This window comes from Nicotiana tomentosiformis, chromosome 8, assembly GCF_000390325.3.
Source record: "Nicotiana tomentosiformis chromosome 8, ASM39032v3, whole genome shotgun sequence".
Classification (NCBI taxonomy): Eukaryota; Viridiplantae; Streptophyta; class Magnoliopsida; order Solanales; family Solanaceae; genus Nicotiana; species Nicotiana tomentosiformis.
In genome coordinates, this window is record NC_090819.1 from 34,630,010 (window position 1) to 34,650,555 (window position 20,546).

Genomic DNA, 20,546 nt, shown 5'->3' on the forward strand with positions numbered 1-20,546 from the left:
TTCCGAAATAAAATCCAAACCCGATATCAACAAAGTCAACTCTCGGTCAAACTTCTCAACCTTCATTTTTCTAACTTTCGTCAAAAAGCAGCAAATCAACCTACGGACCTCCAAATCAACATCTGAACATATGCCTAAGTCCAAAATCGTCATACGAAGCTATTGAAACCAACAAAACATCATTCTGGAGTCGTCTATACAAAAGTCAAACTCCGATCAATTCTTTCAACTTAAGCCTTCAACCTTGGGATTAAGTGTCCCAATTCACTCCAAAACATCCCCGAAACCAATCCAACCACCCTCGGTAAGTCACACAACCACAGATGAATATAAAAGAAGAAATAAATAGGAAAACAGGGCTACAATACATAAAATGACAGGCCGAGTCATTACATGTATGATGCATCTTTGGGACACATTGACATGATCGACAATGATGAGAATTAGAGCCTGTTTGGCCAAGCTTTGGGGAAGCCAAAAATATTTTAATTTGAGGTATTTGGTCAAGACGAAAAAGTACCTTTAAGTAGCAGTAAAAATATTTTTTTCTATTTTTGGGAAGAAGTTATAAATTCTAGATTCTTTAAGAAGCATAAGTTGAAAAATAATTTTTTCAAGACAAGAATATCCGTACCATAGATTTAGATTTCCCAAACTATGCCTCGTCAATTTAACCTATCCTTTTTCTTTTTTATTTCTACCATTTATTTTTTCTCTTTTTTTATTTTATTTTTATCATATTTTTATTCTCCTTCTCTTATTGCTCTTTGGAATAGTCTCTCTACTATAAATTGATCTCTTTTTTTATGTAATGATTTATGGTTAGCTTTTTAATTTATAATAAATGATTTATTTTAATATATTTAATTTATCTCGTAAAGAATAAGTAATATCAGATATCCAATATTATTATTTTAAATAATTTTATTTTGCATTGATTAAAATATTTAATATATATTTTATTTTATATTTTAGTTAAATAAAAATATTAATTGAATTTTTTAATAAATATATAAAATTATTTCTCTCTTTGAAATAAAGCAATTGTAAACGAAACCTTTATTGTCTTTTTTCGCAATTTGGCATTTAAAAGTACTTTTTAAAAAGACTGGTCAAATAAAATTAAGTCAAAGTTAAATTAAGGGTGTTTACCGGATGGGCTGGACCTAGACATGAGAAAAAATAGCTCGTCCGGTTAGTGGGTTGGGATTCCAGGCTGGTAGTGGGCTGAGATATTACGGGTTTTGGTGGGCCCGTCGGGGTTCGGAATTATCGGGTCCGGATCGGGCCGGGTTATTTTTTTTGTGTGTGTGTATTGTGTTTCTTTGTTCAATGTAATTGTTACTTAAGTGCTTGCAAACTTTTAAATAATAAAATAAGTATTTTAAGGTATAAAATTAAACTTTTAAACTTTAAAGTTTAAAGTTGTAAATTTGAAATTGGAATTTAAAAATTGAAATTAAGTGGCTATATAAAATTATTTAATAAGACCAATATGTAAGGATCAAAGTTCAAAGGCTTTCATTTCATATTTTCATTGCATAATAATACTTCAAATTAACTTGTCTTATAAACTAACATATCAAGCTTAAATAAGTCTAACAAATTCAAAATAACACAAATTGTCTCAAATCAACTTAAATACGAAATCCTGGAAGACGTTCAAGACAACCCTTGATATGCCTCTCTAAATCAGTTGTGCCGTCTCACTTTCGATGAATATTAAAGATCCGACCACAGTTCTTGCACTCTACTTTACGAACTTTTTCATTTTCTTCTATCACCTCAAAGTGTTCCCAAACATGTGAACGCACTCTAGAAGCACGAGGCATGATTTAACTTGAACCTAACAAAAATAGTAACCACACTTCACTTGATAATTATAATTTTATAGTGGCTAGCGTAAATAATTGATAAAACTTGAAATATTAATTAATTGAGAATTTGAGAGTGGGTTGCTCTAGTGGTGAGCACCCTCCACTTCCAACCAAGAGGTTGTGAGTTCGACTCACCCCAAGAGCAAGGTGGGGAGTTCTTGGAGGGAGGGAGCCAAGGGTCTATCGGAAACAGCCTCTCTACCTTAGGGTAGGGGTAAGGTCTGCATACAAACTACCCTCCCCAGACCCCACTAGTAGGATTATACTGGGTTGTTGTTGTTGTTGTTGTTGTTGTTTGAGAACTTGAGAGCAATAAGCAATTCAATAATCAAAAAGGAATTGAGAGAGAATTAAAGTAGAAGAAGAGAGCAAATTGTGAGAAAAATGAAGAAGATGGGGGCTATTTATAGTTATTAAAAGGCTAAGAATGTAATTTATCAATTATTAGGGGATGTAGGGGCTATTTTAGTAAGGGGATAGGCTGAAATAGCTAAAAGTATAAAAAATAGCCATTGCCCAACGACCATTTTTGATTTTGACCATTGGCAACGGTCAAAATTTAAAAAAAAATAAATTTACAACATAAACTGGGTTGGACCGGGCTGGAACACGGTTAAAACCCTTGAACGGATTAGCGGGCTAGCCGGGTTTCGGTGCACCGGTAGCCAAAAAAGGCCCGACCCCATCCGACACAACCTCCCTACCCTAGCCAACCCGTCCCACCCCTTACCGAACCGGACTGAATCGGGTCGAACTGGGTTGTTAGTGGCCCGGCCCGGCCCGATTAACACCTTTTAAGCTAAATGTATTACGTTGAATAATTTAAGAATCAAAACTGAAGTACAACAATTACATGGGAATTAAAATCCCTATTTGAACACTTTACCAGCTTAAGGCCTCATTTGTTTGCACTTAATGGAGGTCTGAATCTTAATTATTGAGGTCTCAGACATTAAGTGCATTTGTTTTTCAAGTCTGTATCCGAATTATTCAGATCTTAATAATTAAGTGCGTTTGTTTTTTTTACTTCACAACCACTTAATGGGTCTGAATAGGTCTGTATGATTAAGATCTATAATAGAGACTTAATTTCATTAAGATGCTATCATCCATATTCATTATTAACTGTCGCCACCGCCTACCATTATCAACTACCACCATACCACCCACCACCACCATACTCAACGACCACCACCACCATCATCCTCAATTATAGCCGCCGCTATTATCGACTATCACCATCTACCATTCCCACCACCATCATTTTCAACCACAACCAACACTCATCCACCTCAACTACCACAACTAGCCACCCCATCACCATCAACAATCATAGCTTGCACTGCCCATCATTATAAACTACCATCACCCACCGCCACCTTCCTCAATCATAACTACCACCACCACCCGTCATTATTAATTATCACCAACCACCAACACTATCCTCAATAATAATCGCCACCACTACCAATCACCACTAGCTAATACCCTGAACCACCATCATCAACCAAAATTATCACCAACCACCGCCTCTAGTCGGTATTTACAAGCACCACCATTAGCCATCACCACAAACAACTATCATATTTTTTTAAAAAAATTATATATTTTATTGATAAAATATTAGATTAATTAGTATTTTATTTGAATTATATGTTTATTAATTTTCAAATAAAGATAAATTTTGTACATTCAGATGTTAAAAATCAAATACTCTTAATCATATATTATTCAGATCTTCATACATATCTTAATATTGACGTGTATTCAGATTCAAATATGTTAATCTTAATACACATCTTGATATTCAGATGTGTATTCATATTCAGACTCATATTCAGACGTGTTAATCTTAAAAATAAAAATAAATGAGGCCTAAAAGTGATGCAAACGTTGATTTGATTTGGCTGTGGTTCATTCGGTTTTCGGTACTTCTTTTTTGTTTTCAACACCCTTGCCGTCAACTCCGTTTCAAATTTGTTTCGTCAAAACACCTCACGCGCTCCCTCATACAAAACTACAATTTCTTTTCTCTCTCAAATCCAACTTTTGCTTTCTCCGATTACTTTCCGGCGAGATCTCTCATAAAACCGTCGGAAAATCCTGATCGGATCCGTTATCAGGTTATTTTGAAAGATCGATAGATGGCTCCGGTTTCGGCGCTTGCAAAGTATAAGCTCGTTTTCTTAGGAGATCAATCTGTCGGTAAAACCAGTATTATCACGCGATTTATGTATGATAAATTCGACAATACTTATCAGGTTAAAAGGATTTTTTCATACTCAATAGCATGCTTAATACATATTATCATTGCCTGTTTTAATAGATCTGCTTCTTTTGTAATTTTCTCTCTCTTCTGCTTCTTGTTAGTGATATTTAGTTTTTCATTGTTGTGGTTTGTCTTGTTCTTTAGTTCAGTTTGCTATTACCTTTTTACATTATATTCAAAGGTTCAAATAGATGGACGGACTAGAGAGAGTAGCAAGAAGTGTCTCTTTAATTAATATCTTAGAGATTCACTCACTCTGTCCCAATTTATGTTGCAGTATTTGATTGGACACTCGGTTTAAGAAAGAGGAAAAGTTTTGAAACTTATGGACTAAAACATGCTATAGACATTTGTGTGGCCGTAAATCATCTCAATTAAGGGTAAAATGAGAAGTTTAAAACTATATTGTTTCTAAATGTAGAAAAGTATCATTCTTTTGGGATAGACTGAAAAGGAAAGTGTGCATAAAATCGGACATAGAAGTTCTATTTTCAATTTGAGAATGAAGTTTTAGGATAATGTTATGATAAAATTGGAATAATACAGAGAAGATAAGTTGTAAAACAGTAGAAAATAATGGTCTAGAAAGTGCATGTACACTTACATAAGCATGTATAATTTGCTTAGAGAGAATTAGAGAAGAGATATGTTAGATGTTTCCCGATGTTTCGCTGATCATATTATAGGCCTTATTTGTGTTTCCGAAATATTATTTGGATTATGTTGCTGTTAGAAAATTGGAGCTCTTGATGAGTTGAAACAAATTTAGCCTTCCAATATGTGAGCGTGACAAGCAAAGTTTGAATCCATCCAATGTTAATAAAAATCCAAGAGCAGTTGGCGCATTTTATTGATGATTCACACGGTTTTCTACCATATGTAGTTCAATTTCCATGGTGGTTAGAAATAGAAAGAGTAAATCCATTTTCCTATACTTTGCTTATGTACAACTACAAAATTGAAGTGACTCTACACTCAAATATAAACCAGTCATATCCCCATATTTTGGAGGAAGAAACTATAAGAGACTTAGCTAGAAGAAGACATTTTATTACAAAAGTGTTTTTACAAGAGAACTAGGTTGGAAATGAGATGCTCGTCAACTATAACAAAGGCTCATATTTATAGGAGATGGAAAGCTAGTACATGTAGTACCCTTATTTAATTACATAGTACAAGTGGCATAAAACAAATACAACAAACATAAAAGTCTTATAATGTAGACACTTATTTGGCTAATAGACAAAGCATAAAAGCATAATCATGAACTAGAAAATAAATTTTATGGCCTTGGATTTTGGCCTTGGATTTTAGTATTGGTTTGGACAAGACATGGATGATGGAAAAGGGACCCATGAATAGTATTTGCATGGCATTGAGTTTGGATAAATTTATGCCTTGACATGGATGACTTTTCTTTGATGACATGAGGGACCCTTGAATAGTATTTACATAGCATAGAACTTGGGGAAATTTATGGCTTGACATGAATGACTTTTCTTTAATGACATGAGGGATCCTTGAATAGTACTTGCATGGCATTGAACTTGGGAACTTTATGGCAAGACATGGGTATGCAACTTTATTGATATATTTTTGGATTTTTATGGTAACTTTTGGTGGGTTAAAGATTAAAACTTGTGCAGATTTTTTGTTTTTCCACGGTAATTTCTTGTGGGGTAGAGTGGTGAACAAGATAAAGAAGGTGTGCATACTTTTATGTCTTCAAATGGGTACTTACTTACCTAGGGAGTTAAGAGATGAAAATGATTTTAAGACACTCGTGCTGTTTTTTGGTTTGGAAAAAAAAGGAAAATTATGGAAGGGAAGTTCCTCCCATTTTCATGAATCATCCAGGGAGCCAGAGGTATCCGAAGTTGACGATGATCAAGATAGGATGACTGATAAGCCCATTCCAAAAAGGAGATATGATTCTGCCACAGGCAAACAAGTAAGTATTGGTTTCCATACCTTTACCTTAGATGAGATAAAAGTCTTAAAATGGCCTCAAAGAATCCAAGATTTCTACACTTGGATGGTGACAAGAATTTGACAAAGCGAGAAAAGTACATAATTCTATCAGAATTCACTTCTCGCCTCTTAGGTATTCTTCGAGACCGGTGGAATTCACTTGGGTTGTAGGACAAAAATGTTTTCCTTACTTCCCAAGATTTTGCTTTTAACATTAGAATCTTGCATGAAGTTTTCTGTGGCGATGCTGGCCAAAGGCATGAAAAACTTCGAAGACAACTTTTTGAAATGAAATGCCTGTCTTTGGATAGAGATATCATTGACAAACATTTTCAGAAAATGGCAAAAAACTTTTTTGAGCTGGGTGGGGATATCGATCTAAAACAAGCATTTGTTTTCATCCCTACCAAAGATGTTGGCCGGTCGAATCATGACCATCATAGAAGATAAATACCAGTCAATAACTGCTTCAAATATTGGTTATATTAGGCAAGCCATTTTTATGCTCTTGATGATATCTGTGCAAAAAAATTTGCTCTGAAACAGATAATGAAGAATGATGCTGCACCTGATAGAGCTTACCACAGGTCAGATTTAATCACAGGAAAGAAAGATTGCTCATGCCAGGCGCCTAGGAAGAAGTTCAAAAAATTTAGGTTGCCAAAATTCTCAGTCGACAAGTCCAGGTTTAGAAGGAAAACAAAATACTTCAGAAGAAGAAGGCCGGACAATTGAAGGAGAAATAGAGCCCGTTTTATTTGTAATAAAATAGGACGTTTTGCGCAGAACTGCCCGCAGTCCAATCGGTCTATTAGACTTCTCTCTGAAATTACAGATTACACAGGCGTTCATTTCAGTGAGGATGACGATATTGAATCAGTTTTCTCACTTGAAGATGAGCCCACATAAAAGACTCTCTTTTCCCTAGATGTTTATGTGGAATATGATGATGATCATTACCAATTCAGAACCAAAGCCAAAGGTGAAAAAGAGACCCACAACATCACGGTGATCCCGCAAGCAGAAATCAAAGTCTATGCATCCAAGTGGGACAAACCAACACATGTCACAACTTTCTTTGACACGGGAGCAACCTCCTAACTGATTTATCTTGCGGTCTTTCCAGTTGGGTATTGGGTGCCGTACTTCAAGAAATTCAACACCGCCTCAAATAGAATTCTGACCACAACTGTCATTACCAAGCACCCGTTCACCATTGAATTCTTCCTATGACTGAAGTACATGACCAAATTGATTGGGTGAGATGTCCCAAGTAAGGATTTGATTATTGGTTTTGCCATTTACAAGGTTTTGCAGGACAAACTCCAGATCAAAGCTAATGGGATAACATTTAAAAAGCTATTCAAGCCATATTGTGCAGTCACGAGATTGTTCCAGCTCACAGAAGAAGATCAAGTCTAGGAAATTGAAGCACAAATCACACTACACTCCTGTGCAGAATCTCACACTGAATTCTTAACCAAATGTGACAATCCTTTATGGAAAAATGAAGAGTTCTTCATCAAGCTGCCTTTCAAGAAAAATGAGAATATCAATCTTATAAAAGCAAGTCACTCTGGTATGAATCCCGACCACCCTCAGCTTACCAAAAAGGAGTGTCAGGAGCTAGTGGATTTTGATCTTATTGAACCATCAAATTCACAATGGGTGTGCGAAACATTTTATGTCAACAAAAGAGCCGAGCAAACAAGAGGTAAATTGAGATCGGTAATTAATTATCAACCACTCAATTATTTTCTTTTGGATGGCAAGTTTCCCATCCCAAATAAGCTCACCCTTTTCTCCCAACTTGCCAAAGCAAAATATTTTTCTAAGTTTGATCTTAAATCAGGCTTTTGGCAATTGGGAATCCACCCAGAAGATAGGGAAAAAACAGGTTTTTGCATTCCCGATCACCATTTTCTGTGGAAAGTCATGCCTTTCGGTTTAAAAACTGCTCCATCTTTGTTTCAAAAGGCAATGATAAAAATATTTAAGCCCATCCTCCACACATCACCTGTTTATATTGATGATATTTTACTATTCAGTGATACTTGGGAGGAGCACATAAATGTGCTCAATCATTTTGCATCTTTAGTGTGAAATAATGGCATCATGCTTTCAGCCAAAAAATGGCATCTATGCTTTCAGCAAAAAAATGGTTTCTGCAAAAAAAAAAATTGATACCTTCAAGAAACCATAATTAACAAGTCAGCTGAGGAAGAACAATCTCCCCCAGCAATACCGATCCTCCCTAGTTCAATCAGAATCGAGAACTGCAGAGAGGTTCTAACCGGCCTAGCCTAAACAACCGCTACAAGCGGGCAGGAAATAGATGTGGTGGAGACTCAAGTCAAGACGATGGATCACTATCACTATAGATAGATGCTTTCCCAGGACTGTGTTTAATGGCACCTGATATTCCACATGCATTTTTCCCATGGAGAATATACCCCAGGTCCTCATATTTCTGGGGAACTTCTTAAGTTCTCTAATACTGGGTTCATAACGATGCAAATCCAGCAATTTTGGGGAATAATAAATTATGTGAGAGATTTTATTCCTAATGTTTCTACATATATTTCTCCTCTCACAAAAATATTGAAGCAAAATGCCAGCCATGGGGCAAGGAACAAAATAATGCAGTTAGAAAAATAAAAGAGGTGTCCCAAAGTGTCAAATCTTTGTACATTCCCTCCAATGGAAAGAAAATATTGCAAACAGATGCCAACAATGAATATTGGAGCGCAATTTTATTTGAAGAAGTTAAAGGCCAGAGAAAAATATGTGGTTACGCTAGTGGAAGATTCAAGGATGCTGAGCAAGACTATCATTCCACTTTTAAGGAGATTCTTGCAGTGAAAATGAGATTAAAAAGTTAATTTTTTCCTAATTCATTCAGAGTTTCTTATTAAGATCGATATGAAGGTTTTTTCGAGGATGATCCAGTGGAATCCAAAGGTCATTCCGAATCCGCAAATTCCCAGATGGGCTCAATGGTTCTCTCCATACAACTTTCATGTCAAGCACTTTAAAGGGAAAGATAATGTTCTTGCTGATTTCCTTTCAAGGCCAGGTGAATTTTTCAAAAGGTTTCTGCAACAAAAGCACAAGAAGAATAAATCCCAGGTTCTTCATCATTACATCACCCACCGGAGTTTGTTTGATTTTTCGGATCCTCTTGATCTGTCCATCTTATTAGACGAGAGGGGTTTTTATGAACTCTAGGTTTTTTGAAACTACAAAGGTTCCATACTTGCACCTTTTGGTATTAATCCGGAATATCCATTTTTCCAAGTGTTCATAGCGCATGCCAAGAATTTTCCACAGGAACTCTTATTGTTCTTTTGGTATCTCTGCCATCAATACCACATTCTCATGGAGTTCAAGTGTCGTGATTTTCGAGACTTTGACAATATTGAACCTTTCCTAAAAATATTTTTGTTGTGGTTTAAACCTCAATCGGGTTCATCATTTTCATTGTCGTGGATTCAAAATATTTATGTTCCACAGGCCATTTAGTGTGATCAAAAGAACTATAAAGGTGATGCCTACGACGTCCTTTTGGTTTCATTATCCAGTCACAATCCTAGCAATGGAAAAAGATTACATCGAAGCTCAGAGGCTCATTTTTCAACAAAATAAATGCCTTCCGGAGGAGATATGGCCAGAGAGAAAGGAAGTTGGAATTATTCTTCCACTCACCCCATTGACGAAATGTTAAGACAACACTTAAGGAATACAAGGAAATGCTTGAAGACTCACCAGACCCCTATGACATTGATCCAGCAGAAATTGCTAAGATCAATTTAAATGGGGATACCGGTACTTCGTCGCAGAAGAAGGTAAAAGAGCAGGAATTATAGAAGAAGATCATCCGCACGCAAAGAGATATTTCACAAGAGCTGAAAAGCGAAGGCTAGAAGGGTTAAAAGACAAGCACAATGCATAATCATGAGCAAGAAAATAATTTGCATAAGCCTTCTAAACCTTTTTAGCCAACTTCCCCTTCATAATTCCCCCCGTTTCCAAACCAAAAAACTGCACAAGTGTCTTAAACCATTTTCACCTCTTAACCCCCTAGGTAAGTACCATTTGAAGACATAATAGTATGCACACCTTCTTTATCGTGTTCACCACTCTACCCCACAAGAAATTACAATGGAAAAACAAAAAATTTGCACAAGTTTTTCACCTTTAACCCACTAAAAGTTACCATAAAAATCCAAACATATATCAATAAAGTTGCCTATCCATGTATTGCCATAAATTTCCCAAAGTTCAATGCCATACAAGTACTATTCAAGGGTCCCTCATGTCATCAAAGAAAAGTCATTCATGTCAAGCCATAAATTTTCCCAAGTTCTATGCCATGCAAATACTATTCAAGGGTCCCTCATGTCATCAAAGAAAAGTCATCCATGTCAAGCCATAAATTTACCCAAACCTAATGCCATGCAAGTACTATTCATGGGTCCCTTTGCCCTCATCCATGTCTTCTTTTATCCTGTTCACCACTCTACCCCACAAGAAATTACCATGGAAAAACAAAAAATCTGCACAAGTTTTTCATCTTTAACCCACTAAATGTTACCATAAAAATCCAAACATATATCAATAAAGTTGCCTATCCATGTATTGCCATAAATTTCCCAAAGTTCAATGCCATATAAGTACTATTCAAGGGTTCCTCATGTCATCAAAGAAAAGTCATTCATGTCAAGCCATAAATTTCCCCAAGTTCTATGCCATGCAAATACTATTCAAGGGTCCCTCATGTCATCAAAGAAAAGTCATCCATGTCAAGACATAAATTTACCCAAACCCAATGCCATGCAAGTACTATTCATGGGTCCCTTTGCCCTCATCCATGTCTTGTCCAAACCAATACCAAAACCCAAAGCCATGCAATTTGTTTTCTAGTTTATGATCATGCTTTTATGCTTTGTCTATTAGCCAAATAAGTGTTGTACATTGTAAGACTTTTATATTTGTTGTACTTGTTTTATGCCACTTGTACTATGTAATTAAATAAGGTAAGTACATGTACTAGCTTTCCATCTCCTATAAATAGGAGCCCTTGTTGTAGCTGGAGAGGATCTTATTTCCAACCTAGTTCTTTGTAAAAACTCTTGTGTAATAAAATGTCTTCTTCTAGCTAAGTCTCTTATAGTTTCTTCCTCAAAATATGAGGATATGATTGGTTTATATTTGAGTGTAGAGTCTCAAAATACTTTAGTAGTGGAGGAAGAATACTCTAGTAATTTAGAAAGATTTCTTTAGTAGTTGAGAAAGATTGCTTTAGTTGCGAAAGTTTTCTGAGTTCGCTGGTGACGGCCTAGTTGTGGCGAGGGACGCCTTTTGTGAGCCTCCAACACCCCCTTGTAGGAAGACTTTTGTGCGAATAATTCAACCGTTGCTAAGGTGATTCAATCTCTACTGAAGTAATCCAATCTATACGAAGGTAATCCAATCTCTATTCTAGTAATTCAATCTCTACTCTAGTATTTTACTGATCTCTACGATTCCCGGTACAAATGAAAAATTGAAGTGATCTTGCTTTTCCTTTGCCATTAGTTGTACAAATGTATGTTTTAGAAGCAGCACACTGATAGGAAAAATCAACACAGCATGTATTTATGCTGTCATATCCTCACTTCAGTATATCATACCACAAATAGCTTTTGCTCCTTTCTGTATGTCTATGGACAATGTGGACTGTCGGATTCTGAACTTTTATGCCTGGAAAGCAGTTTATGACAGTGAACCAGTTACACCGTGTAATACTTAACAAAGTAGCTTCCCTCCTGGGACTAGTCTTACAGAGCTGCTCAAACTGTTTTTTTTTAAATACGTGTATCAAGCCTAAAATCTCGCCTACTTCCGTTCACCTTGTCTTGATAAGGAATATTCAATTACTTTTTGAATTTGCTGCCTATGCAGATCAGAAAAATTCGTCGAAATTTCAAATTGAGTTATAGCTTCTTACATTTGGTTTTTCTTTGTCTTTATATTCCTAGTTGGGAATACTATCACACTGTTGAGCCTTTATATTTTAATGCTTGGTTTGCTTTTTCGTGATTTGATTGGAAAATAGTTTTCTTTGTTATCTAGACATGTAACCCATGTTTCTCCTTTTCCACTATAATATATCCATTGGGCCAAAATCCTTGATTTCTCAATCTACCGATCAGATAATAAAATCTCTAAATCTCTGATTTCTCACTCTCTTTTCATTCAACTTTATATTCAGGCTACAATTGGTATTGACTTCCTGTCAAAGACAATGTATCTTGAAGATCGTACAGTACGATTGCAACTTTGGTAAGAATAAAATTGCACTATTTCTATCTTTAATAAGTATGACTGCTCTTGAGTATTTAAAATTGTTAATACAGGTCTTATAGACTTGTACAATGTGATAGAAAGGGTTACCATATTTCAGAAAGAAAATGATACAAGAAAAAAAAGAAAGAAAGTATACATCTTTCCTTCCATGCTATCATGTTCTATTGACTTTCCAAGAGGATTGAGAGAAAAAGAAGGTTTTATATGTAATTACATCTAAGGTTGGAAGAAATGTCTGGTAATAATAGTTGGAATATGTGAACATGGTACAAAGTAATATAAACCAGAGTTAGTACATGGTATTATAGGAGTATGAAATTCTTACGTCATCCCAAGAAATTACCTTCTTGGGATGATGGAAAATTCAACTATATTCGGAAGGTCGGATAAACATAAAGAAAACTACTTTATAAATTATTGTTCTTAATTAATAATATAAGATATTTCAATCAAACTTAAATATAATAACTCAACTTTTTCTATTAATCTGTGTGAAGTTAACTAGCTCCAACAATTTGGGATGGAGGGAATATAAATATCTGAATTTTAAGATGATAAGTTTTCCATCTTAAGAAAGAGTTCAGTCTTCTTGTTTAATACGGTGGTGAAAAGAGTTGAGTCTTTTTTGGGAATGGACCACAATAAAAAGTAGGTAGAATAAGATAGTCTGCGAGGAGTTTGATATTTCTCCTTGTTCTTATTCATTTGGATCGTTAACATTTATCTAGATAAAGCATCAATCAGCCTAGATTTCTTGCTAAAACAGATCATGTTAGTAGGTACTTTCACATAAAGTGCTCTTGTTTAGCTCCCCCCCCCCCCCCCCCCCCGAAAAAAAAAGGCACGCACATAAGAAAAGAAATCTCACCCAGTTTTAAGATGAAAGCTTAGATTAAGTTGTTCTTTCTTGTTTAATTATCATATTTTTAGAACTCTGGCCATAATATGAAATGACTAACTTGACGAAATGCCGTTATAAGCTAGTTTCATGGTAATCAATTTTATTTGGCCTATTTGGCGCTGATTAGGAAATGTTCTATTATTGCCAAGCTTCTTTCTAGGAATCATTTTATGCTAGATTCTTTATTTGATGTACAATTTAAGTGGTCTAAAAAAGTAAAAATTAACCCTTTCATGTTGTCTTTATAGGGACACTGCGGGGCAAGAGAGATTTCGGAGTCTTATACCAAGCTATATTAGGGACTCCTCTGTTGCTGTCATTGTTTATGATGTTGCAAGTATGCCTTCTTCCGATGTTAATACTGTGGTGTGGTACAAAAGTGTCTATCCAGTTTATCTTAAATGGACTTGGTGTTTCTAATCCAGCTTATGGTTGATGTTATGTGATTTTCATGGTATTGGCTTGACTTTCTGTCACTAATTCACAGGCTTTATTTTTCTTGCTGATTACAGGTAGGCAGTCCTTCTTAAACACCTCGAAGTGGATTGAGGAGGTTCGTACTGAGCGCGGCAGTGACGTTATCATTGTGCTTGTTGGTAACAAAACTGATCTTGTTGAAAAAAGGTAGCCATAAAGTTCATTTCCTTCTCTTTTTTTTTGGGGCGAGGGCGGTGGTGGTGGGTGGGCTCTGTTTGAGAACCAATGAGGGTGAAATTCACCTTCTTGTTTTGCTATTTCATCTGAATGGTCATATGGCTTTGAGTTTGTCATTTAGGGGGATGTATGTTGGTATTATGGAAAGATAAATGTCTTTGAAGCCACAATTCTCCCCAACCAAAAGTAAAGGCAAGGAGATAAAATAAAAGGGAGACATGCAAATCTTTAGGCAACGAGTCCTATAACTCACACTTGCAGTGCTTAAACTTCTACCTAGAGAAATAAGATTTCTGATTTGGAAAATATAGCATCATTGCATTATGCATAGCCAATTTGTGCAACTAACTCATCTATGCCAACTTGGTAATATTACTATTTATGGAGAAATATATTTCATCACTTTTTAAGTTGAGTAGAAGAACTTCTGATCAATTTATCGAAGTAGATATTGGTTCATAGCTTAGAGAAGCCATTGTTAATTTAGTTCTGCACATTCTTCTCTTTTACATTCAAAATATGTTTTTTCTATATTCTGATATGTGCTTGGATAGGAGTATTTGCACAATTAGCTCATTAGCAACCTAAGTTGCTCCGACACGGCAGTTTAGGTGCCACTCCCGTGTCGACACGACACTAGTATGGGTGTGGGTATGGGATCCGTACCGGATCTGGTCAAACAATTTTGGGTACTTTGACCACGACGGACGGAAAAATTCGAGACGAGATACAATTTGATTCCCAAAATCAGAATCAAAACTAAGGTAAATTTGAATAAAATAATATACCTTATTTAGAAAATCAATCCTTTACTTATCTACAACTTGAAAATAAAAAGGAAATCCATACTTTACAAGCTATACGTAAGTTTAGAAATATTTTTATTTTTTTGAATTATTTTTAGCCGGATCCCCGCATCCATATCCGTACTAGGATCCGTATCCCCGAATCTTAGAATTTACATCTCGAAGGATCCGACCTCTAGATCCGCACCCATGTCGAACGCCCGCACCTGTGTCCGAGCAACTTAGTTAGCAACTATCATGAAATTTTCTTTATAATGTAACGTTTGTCTTAGAAAAAGATATTGAATTGAAACTTGTACAATATAATGCATTGTTCTGAATAAACATAATCTAGTTTCGCTTGTTAGCTACAACAACATACCCAATAATATCCCACACAGTGGGGTTTGGGGATGGTAGTGTGTACGCAGACCTTACCCCAACCTTGTGAGGATAGAGAGGCTGTTTCCAACAGACTCTTGGCTCAGGAAAGCATAAACACCACATTAATGAAAATATAGATAAGAAGGGACAATACCAAAAAGCCATATAAAAACAGAATAAAAATAACCAGATAGTAAGGTGGTCAACAATAAAAGAAACAACGGTTAGTCATAAAAATCTACTACCAACAAAAAGCGAGAATTTTGCTTGTTAACTACATGGGTTTATTTTCACCATGAACTGTAATGACTTTTGGTCCTTAATTAGTTTAACTTCATTTTTGTAAAGCCATATCATGAAGTGAATGCACCTTTGTCCGGGTTAATGTGAGTAATTTTGCTTAGATTTAGATGAAAGTTCTTATTTACCATTAATGATACAATATACTTGGGGTTGGGCATTCGACTTATCCTAATTATGAGGAACATGTTAATAAAATAGACGTTGTATCTTACTCAACCTCGAAAGCCAACTCATAAGCTGAGGATTTCCCTAGACCATATAGAAGACAATATCCCATTTCCTCCATTAATGGGAGACATTTAACACCCCCGGCATGCCCAAAGTTGGACATCTGAAGCGTGGACTATACAACATCGGGCCCATCATTGGATAAATTATGAATAGATGGATTTGCTCTGATACCGTGTGAAAAAATAAGACAATGAAGAATTGATTGAAAACTCAGCTTGATTATTCGCTCAAGCTGCTGAATTTGAATAGTTAATGTAGAAGTGCTTTTATAGGAATGAATGAATCTAATTAATTCTGATTAATTCTCATTGATACACAATATCATGTACAATATTCTTAATATTTCTTACAGAGCAAACTCAGTATAATGGCTACTGTGAGAAAAGGTTAGAGATCCTTGGATGGAGCATGGACCAACCGACACTCGATAATAATAGTTGCTTAACAAGCCCATGGTTAGGTCAAGAAACAAAATATGTAGCTTGAAGTAAAATAGGGTACTTCTATGATAAGCGCTCTTGGGAAGTCTTTTGGCCTTAGTAATGAGTTAGTTGAGGTCCTTACTAGTTAAAGGAGAATTTTATATCTTGTGCATCTTGCATTTATGAGTGCTAGGATCTCTTCCGTTGATAGACTCTCACATTAGCATATTGCTATGATAATCTTTTGTAATTCATACTTCCACGAAAATTGTATACCTTTCACTTGCTTTGGGAATGTAGTTGAGAGAAGAAAGTGATAGTTAAAGGTTGGAGAACGGCTGAGTAAGTGCATTTCTTACTCCCATTGCCTTCTTTGCTCATCTCTCTCCCCCTTTTTTGTCTAATGCACCTACTTAGAGTTTTATGAGTGTGGTTAGTCTTGCTTGATCTATTGAGAACCTCTTCTAAGCTTGAGTCTTTTGATTCAATTATTTCAGCTCCTCAAGTTGTTCTCCTCGTGGGTATTTGGTGTTGTTCGGCGTTTGCCTATGTCTACAGACATTATTTGTTTCTCAAAAGTTATGATTCAAGATTGTTGGGGTCAGAGACACCTAGTGAATAATAATCACTGGAAACAATGGAAAAGTGCGAAAAACGTAAAGGGTTCGAACAAAGACACCAAACAAGACAAGAAAAGACTTAGCTTTATTGGAGCTAGTTCTAAACAAAATTTACTCAGCCTTAAGTGGAGAGTCAGCTTAAAGGAGCAATCAAAGTAATAAGACAAGATAAGATTTTCATTGTTCTACAATAATGCCTTTGTCAACGTGTGTTTATATAAATATTTTATTTCGATGAGGAAGAAGAGAAAAATGAGAAGGGAATGCCTCTTTTATAAGCAGAGAAATATCTTTGCTAACGGCACGCGCATGACATCAGCCAACCTTCCCCCCCTCCCCTCTTCCCCCCGTTTTCTAATTTTTTTCAAAGTTTGGGGCGTTAAAAAACTCTCTTAGTGGGTACAACTCATCGGAGTTTTCTTTTTTTGTGTGGGTGAGTTACTCAAGGACTTTGTGATAGTCGAGACTTCGAAAAGTTAAATTTTCGGGTTAATTTCATGGATATTCACTCGACTTTCACTTTATTGCACAAAGTTTCTACACTGATTGTTGTAATGAAAAAGTCACTCAACTTTACGTGAGTATTACGAATGACAGTAAACTACTTTTTGTAACCATAAGGGCAGTCAAATTCGCCCGAGTATCATAGAAAATCACTAGGAGGAAATAGAGGCATTTTCGATGATACTGACAAAGTTGAGTGACTTTTTAGTTACATAAAAATTGTTTAATGACTTTCTATGATATTTAGGCAATGTTGAGTGACTTTCTTGTTGCAAAAACTAGTTTATTGACTTTGCTGCTATATTATCCATAAAATTTTACTCTAGTGATATTTTTTTGCTTCTCAAGATCTGTAGATCCCCTAGTAAAAAATTTTCCACCTAAATATTTTCCTTTTATTCTTGTTATTTTACTTCCCTCTTTTCGTTTTATATGACGATGTTTGACTGGGCATGGAGTTTAAGAAAGAAAGACATTTGTCGTATACCAAAAGTACCTTTAGAACTTCTCGTAAACATATCATGCTATTTCTATGATGATAAAATTATGTCATTAAAAGTAAAATGAGAAGTTTAATATGAAAGAGTTTCTAGATAGGGAAATGTGTCATTCTTTTAGCACATATTAAAAATGAAAGAGTGTTGTATAAAATGGAACAAAGGGACACCAACCGTCATAAAAATGAGAATAGAGGGAGTAATATTGATATATGTGGGGTATTCCGTGGGTCCCAAAAAGTCGTATCAGAGTATTGCAATAATTCTTTGCCGAGGTTGTTATGTATGAATATTGTTGATATGTACAAGTTATGTTTATACATACTATATCAATACATATGCTATATTATTCATACTTATGGTATATGAACATTTGGTTATTTTGTATATGTATAATGTGGTTCATACTTACGGGTTAGTATTCACATGTAAGATACTATTCACATGGTACTATTGACTATTACTATTCACAGTAGATGCTAGAAAAAATATCGAGAGCAAATAAATAAAGAAAATCAAGATTTTTATGTGGGCAACCCTTAAAAGAAAAAATCCACCCTGTGTACCTCGTATTTGCCAGATGCTTCATTTTTCCTCTTCCAAGGACTTCTGGAGGCCTCAACGAATCCTCCAGACAGCTTTTGCACTTCTCGACTATTTTCCCAGGCAGCCTGTTACAACTCATATGCACAAGTATGTGGTAAGAGTGTGCCTGTGGATATTGGAGCAAATGGGTTCATACTGAGCGTTATCCTGATATTCAAACTTGGGATTGCCAGGGCATTATTCCTATTTCTCAGCCTTTCAACTATCCCCTTGGGAACAAGATAAAATTTCGTAACATTAGCAGTACATCGAAGCAGGGATTGTACAGGTCCTTAACTTTCCACCCATCTTATTCAATGGTAGAGGAGGAATGTGCATTGGCTTCATGGGGTTGTAACTGAAGTGGCAAAGCAAGCGTATCTGTGTTACAAATACCACAACTGCTACAGTTTTTTGCTGGAGAATGGGTTTCTGATAGGCTTAGGGTGCTAACACTTACCTTTTTTTATGAGCAAAGAGGAGTCTGCCAACTCGACTGGTTGTATATTTGTGCAATGTGTTGTGCTGTCTCTCATTGGTGCATATATTTTTTTTTAATTATTTCTAATTATCTTCATAGTATGCTATACTTATCATGCATTCTTCCTCTGACTGAATTATAGGCAAGTTTCAATAGAGGAAGCAGAAGCAAAAGCTCGTGAACTAAATGTCATGTTTATTGAAACCAGTGCTAAGGCTGGCTTTAATATAAAAGTAAGTAAAGTTATCGATGGATGATGATATGTGCACCATTTACTCTGTTATACCCACACAAAACAAAAAGAATACTGTGATATGATTAAGTTAATGTTTTTCAGTTTGGTCCTGCACCTATGTATCTTTTGGTTGCTTATAGTGCTTAATATACAACTGCAGCCCCTATTTAGAAAAATTGCCGCGGCATTGCCAGGAATGGAGACATTATCTTCTGCTAAGCAAGAAGACATGGTCGATGTCAACCTCAAGTCAAGCAACGCGAATGCATCCCAGTCACAAGCACAGTCAGGAGGATGTGCCTGTTAACTTTAATGGTTAGAAGTTCCTTGGTCTACGATTTTGTTCTTATAGTCAACAACAAATGTGTGTAAAGTTCTTTATCTTTCATAACATCTGAATTTTGATTTTGTTTTTTTGGGACGGACTTTTGAATTGGATGCAGGAGATTGTCATCATAGTTTACTAATATACCTAGTATGTGTCAGTTATCTGTTTCTAGATATATGCAGTTTTGGCTATTTCGTGTTGGAACAAGAATTTTAAGCACATATATCCGTTGATTTACTCGAGTTCTGCAATTGAATTTTTGTTTGGCCATCCTCATGTTGCAGCTGTATAGTTTCTTGTAGATTTTCCTTTAGTCTGAATTTGCTGGAAAGTAGTGATAAAGTCTGAACTCGTCCTACGAACTCTGATTCACTGTTTCTTATATTCTCGTCACATTCATTATTCTTTACTATTGCTTCCTTTGATTTTATTACAATAGACTCCAGATTGATTATAGTGCTGTTATATTGAATTTTCTCATGGACTAGGAGGTCATTAAGTGAAGCAGGAATATAGATGTATGGTAAATCACGGTGGGGGTAGTTGTATATTCAAGTCATTGTTCCAAAAGACGTTTCTTCATTAAGTAGATGATTAGGTATTCCAAGTTCCAAGTCAGCATTTCTCAAGTTATTTCCATTAAGGAGAGCTAAAAGCCTAAAACTCCGTTTATAGTAGTCAATGAGGTGATAGAAGAATGGCCATGATCTTAGGAGGTAGCAAGTAGTGGTTGGAATAGTTGATGTGGGCACAGACTGGTGCGGATTTTTTTGATGTTAAAAGATTCTATTTACCGTGTTTGCATTGAAAGAATAAGAAGGGAGGAAAGGAATATGGCCTTTTACTGTTTCTGTTTAGATTAATTCTGGTCAGGAAAGGAAATGCAAAGAAATAGGAGGAAAACAAACACATTATAACTGAAACTTGTCCAGTCAAAATAAGTTTGTTTTATTCACTTAACGGCGAACATTGCTCTCTTCGTCGTGTACTAATGTACTTTTTATTTTCGGTAGCTCGGAGATTATTCCCGCTTTCTGAATAAGATATATCATCAGTATTTTGTTTATGTATTGTATTTTTTTAAAGGTACTATGAAACTACTTTTCTAATGGAAAATGTTTTTAACTTTTATTAATGGAAAGGTTTAAACT

General features: G+C 35.6%; 1 protein-coding gene and 1 long non-coding RNA gene across 2 annotated transcripts; one reads left to right on the plus strand and one right to left on the minus strand.

Moving 5' to 3' along the window:
* Window positions 1–2,872: 2,872 nt before the first annotated feature.
* Window positions 2,873–3,439, minus strand: LOC138896635 (uncharacterized). Its single transcript, XR_011410007.1, has 2 exons — window positions 3,305–3,439; window positions 2,873–3,236 (listed from the first exon to the last, which is right to left on the minus strand). It is a non-coding gene; the product is annotated as an uncharacterized lncRNA (long non-coding RNA).
* A 333-nt stretch (window positions 3,440–3,772) lies between these two features.
* On the plus strand, window positions 3,773–19,665 carry LOC104089090 (ras-related protein RABH1b). The gene is made up of 6 exons (XM_009593905.4): window positions 3,773–4,138; window positions 12,371–12,441; window positions 13,615–13,703; window positions 13,879–13,990; window positions 18,975–19,065; window positions 19,228–19,665. Exons 1-6 carry the CDS (start codon window positions 4,022–4,024, stop codon window positions 19,372–19,374), a joined length of 627 nt encoding a protein of 208 aa, XP_009592200.1. The 5' UTR covers window positions 3,773–4,021; the 3' UTR covers window positions 19,375–19,665.
* Window positions 19,666–20,546: the final 881 nt, after the last annotated feature.

Excerpts from the sequence above, each read along its gene's own strand:
- LOC104089090 (XM_009593905.4), top strand. The coding sequence starts at position 4,022 with ATGGCTCCGGTTTCGGCGCTTGCAAAGTATAAGCTCGTTTTCTTAGGA. Across the intron at positions 13,704-13,878 it reads CATTGTTTATGATGTTGCAA|GTAGGCAGTCCTTCTTAAAC; the intron begins GTATGCCTTCTT and ends TGCTGATTACAG. Across the intron at positions 13,991-18,974 it reads ACTGATCTTGTTGAAAAAAG|GCAAGTTTCAATAGAGGAAG; the intron begins GTAGCCATAAAG and ends ACTGAATTATAG.